Source organism: Nipponia nippon, unplaced genomic scaffold (assembly GCF_047370975.1).
Source record: "Nipponia nippon isolate SJK-2023a ecotype South Korea unplaced genomic scaffold, ASM4737097v1 scaffold_4, whole genome shotgun sequence".
NCBI lineage: Eukaryota > Metazoa > Chordata > Aves > Pelecaniformes > Threskiornithidae > Nipponia > Nipponia nippon.
This window is the reverse complement of record NW_028262358.1, coordinates 45,478,057-45,485,792: the sequence shown is the minus strand read 5'-3', so window position 1 is coordinate 45,485,792 and position 7,736 is coordinate 45,478,057. Positions and strand designations below refer to the sequence as shown.

Genomic DNA, 7,736 nt, shown 5'->3' with positions numbered 1-7,736 from the left:
GAAGCACCAGGCCACCGCACCCGTCCCACCCAGACCAGCCCTCTGGGGATGGGGCAGCGCAGGGGAAAGTCTGTATTTTTTAACCACAGAGGCCTTTTCCCAGGGCACCAGGCTGGCAGCGCGGCTGCCTCCTCCCTGCCAGGTATCGGCGCGGTGCACGGCCAGGGACTGACTGCCCTCCAGCCTCCCCGAGCGGGCAGCAGAGGCAGATGTGTGCACAGGTCAGAATTTATTTCCAAATACCTCATTTATATCATTCTCACATGAAATATTTCTTTCGGAATATAGCCTACACTTAGAAAACAGAAGAGAGGTTTTTTTTTTTTATAAGGCACATCAGATTATAGACTACATAGAGACATCTCCCCCTCACTTGCGCTCGTAAAATACTGGTGATTTTAAAAGTAATATTTCTAAAACCTAGACCCTGTGTAGCCCCGTGTAGAGCAGTATTCGTAAAGTTATTAGACCTCAGTTTACATACACCTAGTAAAGGGCTATAACAAGTTGTATATACATCACATATTCAGAAACAGTCACAGCTGGCTACATTTAAAAGTAATGCTACTCCAGACTATGAAACAGGCTGCTTATAAAATATAACCTACTGCTTCCAGTATGGTGTGATACAAAGCAGTATGATCTTGCAGAAGAAATTTTGTTATTTTTGCAAATGTGAGCTGCTCAGATTCAAGCCTGTCTCCTCCCCAAACCCACATTTTTGATCGACTGAGACCATTTTACAGAGAAGCAAAGCACCCAAGAGAAATCTGGCTTTATGTTTTTCTCCAAGATCACGGTATGACTGCATATCTGAAATCCTGTCAAAGCATTCGAGTAAGAAATATAAAGGCTCAGATGTTAACTTCATGACCAGTAAACATTAAACCATTACGAACCAGATGCAACCAAGTTAAATGCATCCAGCTTCTGTGCTATGGAAACTGTTTTTCCAGGCTGTTCCAGTGCAGAAGCCAACACATTTTTATTGAATCAGGCCCTAGGTAAAGATTTCCATCCCATTTTCAAGTTTTGAGCGATGGAACATTACCCATTCTGTACTCATTTCGCTGTAGAGGAGAAAAAAATACAGCCTGTGGAGCCTATGCCAACACAGCCCAGAATCCATTTACATAGTGTCATTTTCTTTAATGGGCCAGGAGGCAACCTGTGGTCAGCTTTATCAACTCAAATGGCTTCCACAGTTCTTCTTTGTATCAGGCATTGATTCATTTCTGATGAAAAAAAGGGTCCAGCTTTCTGTCACTGCAGTTTAGTTTAAGACTATGAAAAAGGTCACTTCAAGGCTATGGCTGAAGGAAAAAAAAAAAAAAAGAATATAATCTGATCTTGAAATATCTAGGGAAAAAGAAAAGTAGTCAGGGCCATAAAAAAGCAGACAGACAGCACAAACTAAATGTCCTCTGCAGAGTAAGTTAAAATACTGATTCTTGCAGAGAGTCACGTTACCCCTCAGGTCTCTCGAACTCACCGGGGCTGGAATTAGGCTTAGTTTAGTAGGAACCAGATTTCGTCAGAGAGTAGGTCACACTCAGCTCTGCACTGTGTTGACCACTCAGCTACATTTTAGGCACATTTCAGTTAATCTGTCGGATTGATCTGGGGAAAAAAAAATTATCAGTTAAATTTCCGGGGTGGCCTCAGCCAATTTCACCACTATGAGCTTGGACAAGATTCAATCACAAGCGACTGCCTTTAGAAGGGAAACATTAACTTGGTTGGAAACAGTATCATGAAGAGGACACAGCAGCCTCAGTTTCTAGATTCCAGTTTGTTATAAATCTTGATCTGCCTGATTTGTTATTTGTTTAGCAGCCTTAAAAGGTAAGGAGGGGCATCCTGAAATTCTTGGCTGTAGACTTAAAACCAGATGTAGTTTACATGGTGCTGCACTGATATTTGTTACATCTATTAAAAAAAAAAAAACAAAAAAAACCAAAACCAACAACACAACAGCATTTACATTCCTTTCAGCTGAAATAGACAAACTGTCGTCATGTCTGCAAAAACGCAGAGGAAATCGCCACTGCTCGAGGTAGAGCGTTAAAGCTTGGTCATGTTCCTCGGGCTTCCATGCGGCTTCCTGGGAAGGGCAGGGGAAGGAGGACAGAAAGGACTTTCACACAGTCAGGAGGTGACAAACGAGATGTCAGCTCCGTAAGGGATTAGGTTCCCTCACCCCATGCTGAAGGTGTATTCATGACCTTTCCAACCACGGCATTTGCGTATAGATTACATCTCTCGCATACCCTTTTTAAAGCAACCCCTAAGAGCGTTGGCTTGGGAAGACACGGAGAAGAGAGCAGGAGTGGGGTTTTAAAGCTACAAATGTCAGTTAGGAGGCACAGTGTTATTTTTCCCTTTGACCATCCATGTACAGAGCTCTACGTTTCCACAGTCGCTTGCGCGTTCCTCCTGTGAAGCCCTGGCAGCAAAGGCCCCGGGTGTGCTCCTCCCCGTCGCGTACACCTCGTAACACAAGAAGTCGAATCCTTTGGACAAATCCTTCTACCCTCATGGACACGTGGCGCTCTTCTTCCTTAACAAGAGGTTTTAGTCACGAAACTGGATGCCAGACCTGATTTATAGCAATTATTTAACTAAGAATCCTTCTGCCACCCTCGAAAGAGCAACTGGGATATCCACTAGCAACATATACACATACATACAGATCTACACTATACACTCGGGACAACACAGAATGAGAATTCAGCTAATATAGCCTCTATTCGATTTCCTCAGAGCAGCACTCAGGTCCTTGCAATCCCTATACAAAACAGCAGTATTTTTTCCACCAGGATTTGGAGAGGTTTTTCATCTTGTCTGGAGTCCTACACTTGGATTTCTTTGGTTGCTGCTGGGTATCCGAGTACTGAATACCAGCCACGATGGCCGCATCAAAGACCTCCTTGAGGTTTTTCTGAGTCAAAGCAGAGCACTCGATGTAGGACGCGGCTTTTATTTCCTCGGCACAGAGCTTCGCAGCCTCCTCCGAGACCGGCTTTTCCTTGCACTTGTCCAGCTCGATGAGAACTTTGACATCCTCCCGGAGGTCCGACTGCGTCCCAACCAGGATAATGGGCGCCTTGGGGCAGTGGCATCGGATTTCGGGAACCCACTTCTCACTCACGTTCTGGAAGGACGAGGGGCTCACCACGCTGAAGCACAGCAAGAAGATGTCCGTGTTGGTGTAGCACAGAGGCCTGAGCTTGTCAAATTCATCCTGCATGGAACGAAATCGTGTTAGCACCCAACAGAAAGAGCACATCAACCCCGGTGGACGCCCCAATACGCTCCCAGCTCTGGCCTGCCACTGATCTTTGGGGAAGCTGAGGATCACCTGCTGCTGCCATCTCGAGAGGCACCTCAACACGAGCACCCAGCCCACCCGACAAGCTGTGTTACAACCAGAAGTTGCCTGTACCCAGCCTGAGGCCTCACGGCTGCTAGCCAGCAGGCACTCTGCCACCGTCGGGCACGCAGGACGAAGGTGGTGGCTTCCCCACGTAGCTGAGATTTTCTGACTAATGCCGCAGCTTGTTTCGAGTGCTTAAATATTTCCTTCGCTCTTTGCACACAGGCCCTCTGCCCTATCTCAGCAAAGGAGCAACGCCGCGGGAAGCAGGTTACGGCACACGAGCGACCGAGCCAAACATCGAAGCGTGGGAGAGAGAAGGCACTTTCTACAGGTCCACCTCTCACAGGGTGAGTCAGCGAGCCGCTCTGATGAGGAGCACCCTCAAAGCTGCTCTGCCAACACCCCTACCTCCAGATACAGGCAAGAGCAGAGCAGACAAGTGGCAGCAAGCGTACCTTTCCTGGAATCGGCTTTTAAACTGGTGACTACTTAACAACATCCTACAGGATATGGGAATAATTTCCCTGTCATTGTGCCCAGGGATTTAAATCTGATGGCAGCAATAACGACTCACAATGTGCAGGCTTAACATGCCAATGGCATAGAGTAAGAGCTTTACCTTTCCCTCCCACCCACGCCACATCAAACAAACTGCAAACAGGCCTCCCAGCGCTACCTTTCTTGGTTGTTTTTTTTCTCCTTTTAGTGCAAACTCCAGCAAAGCAAGGCCCTTTTTCAGCTTCAGGAACTAGCCACAAGAAAGCCAAACACCTCACGGTAACAAAGGCGTGCTGATCCTCGGCGAAGAATGCGGCAAGAAGCAAGGGTTAACTCCAGGCAGGCTGCTTTTATGCTGACAGCAGGATAAAAGCAGGGTAACACTAGCAGCCTGAACAGGTAGGATTTGCCTCAGCGGCAGTGACATTTTAATTAAAATGGTCCGTGTTCTCAAAAGCTCTGAATTGGAAGTGCAAAGAACACACACATCTGAAAACATCTCTCTGGTACCAGCAGTTTACTGCTGAATTGCAAGTCCCATGTTAATTTTCGAGATGTGAAATTTTGCTTTAACGCCTCTGGAGGCCCAGGATACGCAGTTTAAAGCCCCCTGGAAGCCTCAGAAGTCTCATTTAGTTGAATGAATTTCTTCCAGCAGTATCTCTGAGAGAGACAGCGATTTATAAAACACGAGTCAAGAAAGCAAGCTTCATTAGCTCTCTGGATTCTCAGATTAAGCCTCAGAGGAAACCAGGCTCTCGCCGCTTGGCTCGAGAGAAGCCCCGCACTTACTGCGAGCTGCTGCTCTGAATGACAGAAAGGCACCTCGCCATGGAATCGCCTCTTCTTGCTACGTGATAAACCTCAAAGGGCTCGATTCAATGTCGTTGAAAGCCAAACCCAGATCTTAAGGGTTTCTATCCGGATGAAACAGCGCCCTTTATATTCCAAGTACACTCCTGCAGTTTCAATGGTAGGTGCATGACCTGCAGGGACTCTACACCTCCTCGGGCTGGAGATGCTGAAATACAATTTCCCTCTGCCTGGAGTGCTTTTCTTGCTGCAGATTTCAGCAGCCATCTCACTGTTTTACCAAAGTATCCAGCTAGTCATCTGGGATGACTTCTGTTGATTTAGATAACCGCTTCATTTTGAAGGGAGTGACTCTACCCACTCCAGCTGCACTGGGGCAGCCAGAGCGAACATCTTAACCATTAACGGCAGCGAAGGCAAGAGGTGACTGGGCCTGCCCGTCCCTCCTGCAGCTTCTGGTTGCATTTCCACAGGTGCTGCCTGTCCACTGGCTGTCACCCGATGGCAATTTCACCTGCCACACTCTGCATGCAAACACACCCAGCCAAGGCTGTTGCGGTACCACGCCGTCCCTTCAGCAGGGCAAGAAATCATGGGACAGTTCTGCTGTTCTACTTCATATCCTTACCCGCAGAAGGCTGCTTGTAGGATTTTAGCTTTGGTTTGTAGGGCGCATGGGAGTCCTGCACTGCTGTCTAGGACTGCACAGCCCTTCAAACCCCTTTCCTAAGTAGGACGCCCAATTACAATTCACCTAAATAGGTTTGTATGTTAAGGCCACTGAGATTTTTCAGCGTGGTTTTGGTGAAGGCGTAGACCCAGATCCACAAAGCTGCGCAGGAACCTAACTCCCAGTGCCTTCAAACATGAGCTAGGTAGCGAAATACTTCTGGCTACTTTTGGCTACCCAGACTCAACCCCTGGCAAGCAGTGTTGCACGCTGCTCAGGGTGGTACAAGCCAGGGACTTGCAGAAAATATAAGGTGGTAAGAAATGGGTTCTTTTTATGTGTCACGCAAACTAGGAGCTGAGTGCCTCAGCCACCCTTGGCCCCTCAGGACTTAGACTACAGCAAACCTTGGCTTTGGGGCGGCAGCACTTTTTAGGGTGGTGGGAATGGCAAATATGAAGCCTCCACGGACAGCACCCAATAGGACTTTTTCCTCCCTTAAGCTTCTGCCCCTTCAAAAACACAGTCTCTATCTCCGGACACCTACAGCCGCGGATGCTTTGCATTCATACATCCCAAACACCATAATTCTTAGACTCGCAGTTACTTAGCAAAAATAAAGACAGCGACAACCGCTCAAAGAGAAAACCAGGTGGCCCTTGAATCCCCAGTATACTCAGCCTTTCTAGTCAGGCTAAGCAGAGCAGCAGCTTGAGCCAGCAGAGCAGCAGCCAGTGCCCAGCCCCTACGGGGAGGCACAGTACGTCCCCCACCCTTCCACAGGCACCGGGCAAAGCAGCGGGTTAAGCAGCAGCGAAAACGATAGCAGTTTAATAAGATGATCAAACACTGGGAGTCCTTTCAAATCCATGAAGTCATCAGCAGGACTACTTTGCGCAACAACTTCTCCCCTCCCGTTGTCACTTAAAACAAATAAGTGGCTTCACTGACCTGACCAGCTGTGTCGCAGAGCTGAAGTCTCACCGGCTTGCCATCGACAGACACGACAGCTTTGGAGAGAAAGGAGGAGGGAGGGGGGAAAGCGTAGTGAGTCCAACTTTACACGTTTTCCATTAAGGGGGGAGAAAAAAAAAAGAAAGGAAGGAAGATTTACCATCCCTCGGCTCTTTTAGTCTTCTCTTCAATTAGTTTAGATTTAACAAGCTAACAGAGCTGGAAGGGAGCCTGTCGCCAACTCTCGGGCACACACAAGCCCTTCAGGGCTTTCCGACTCATCCCACCGCAAGAGCCGCGGCGGGCAGCGGCTGCGCTGTCCCTCGGCGGCGGCGGGGAGAGCGACCCGAGCCGGCCGGGCCCCCCTTCTGCTGCAGAGGGCCTCGCCCGTTACCCTCCCGTACACCTCCGACACGCCCGGCACACAGAAAGCCCCCCGCTGAACCGCAGAGAAACCCCAGAACCAACCCCTTCGCCATGGTGAGACAAGGCAATATTTAAGCTTTCCTTCCAGGCGCTTCCCATCTCGCCGAGCGCTGGAAGTTTTAGACCGGGGAGCGCGTAATTAAAGCCCGGCTTTGCCCGCACGGCCGGGCGCGACACCGGCGGCCAGCCTGGCCCCGCTGCGCGGGCGCTCAGCCGGCGCCGCTGGCCGCCGTGCAAGCCCAGCAAACTCCGGTCCTGCCTGAGCCCGGTCCTGCCCCCCGATAAATAAATAGCGAAATAACCCAAGCCGGACACCCGCCGCCCCGAGCAGCCCCGCCGCGGCCGCGGGGGGAAGCACGGGCGGGACGCGCCGCTCCCCGCGGCGGCAGCAGCCCCTCCCGCCGCCCGGTCCCCGCGAGCCCTTACCGGAGAAGTTGTCGAAGGCGGTGGGGATGTACTCGGTGGGGTACCCGTTGGTGGTGTAGCTCACCACCAGGCTGGTCTTCCCCACGGCGCCGTCCCCCACCAGCACGCACTTGATGCTGCGCCGCGGCTCGGCTCCGGCTCCCGCCCCGGCCCCGGCCCCCGCCGCGGCCCCGGCCCCGGCCCCCGCCGCCCGGCAGCGGCCGCCCAGCGCCGCTCCCAGCGCCGCCGCCGCCCGGCCGCTGCGCACCCTGCGCGGGGGCACCGGCGGCACCTCGCAGCCGCCCGGCACCGGCTTGCTGATGTAGCCCGCCTCGCCCTCCTGCTGCGGCGGCATCCGCGCGGCGACGCGGGGCCCCGCCGGCCGGGGGGCGGCGCGCGGCCCGGGGCCGCCGGCCGGGGGGCGGCGGGGCGCGGCGGCGGGGGCGGCGGGCGGGCGGTGCGGGGCCCCGACGGGCCGGCAGGCGCGGCGCGACCGCCGCGAAGCCAGCCCCGGCGCCGCTGGCTCCTCCCGGGCGCAGGCGGCGGCGGCGGCGGCGGCTGCCGGAGCGGGTGGGATCCGGGCTGCGCTGC

General features: G+C 52.3%; 1 protein-coding gene across 1 annotated transcript; it reads right to left on the bottom strand.

Moving 5' to 3' along the window:
* Window positions 1-212: 212 nt before the first annotated feature.
* RHOU (ras homolog family member U) lies at window positions 213-7,500 on the bottom strand. Its single transcript, XM_087776145.1, has 3 exons — window positions 7,167-7,500; window positions 6,312-6,370; window positions 213-3,244 (listed from the first exon to the last, which is right to left on the bottom strand). The coding sequence occupies exons 1-3, from the start codon at window positions 7,498-7,500 to the stop codon at window positions 2,789-2,791; spliced, it is 849 nt and encodes a 282-aa protein (XP_087632271.1). The 3' UTR covers window positions 213-2,788.
* Window positions 7,501-7,736: the final 236 nt, after the last annotated feature.

What these genes read in the sequence shown, in the direction of transcription:
- RHOU (XM_087776145.1), bottom strand. Translation starts at nt 7,500, where the DNA reads ATGCCGCCGCAGCAGGAGGGCGAGGCGGGCTACATCAGCAAGCCGGTG. An exon ending in CGCCTTCGACAACTTCTCCG is followed by an intron (nt 6,371 to 7,166) that starts GTAAGGGCTCGC and finishes TTCTCTCCAAAG; the next exon opens with CTGTCGTGTCTGTCGATGGC. An exon ending in TCTGCGACACAGCTGGTCAG is followed by an intron (nt 3,245 to 6,311) that starts GTCAGTGAAGCC and finishes CGTTCCATGCAG; the next exon opens with GATGAATTTGACAAGCTCAG.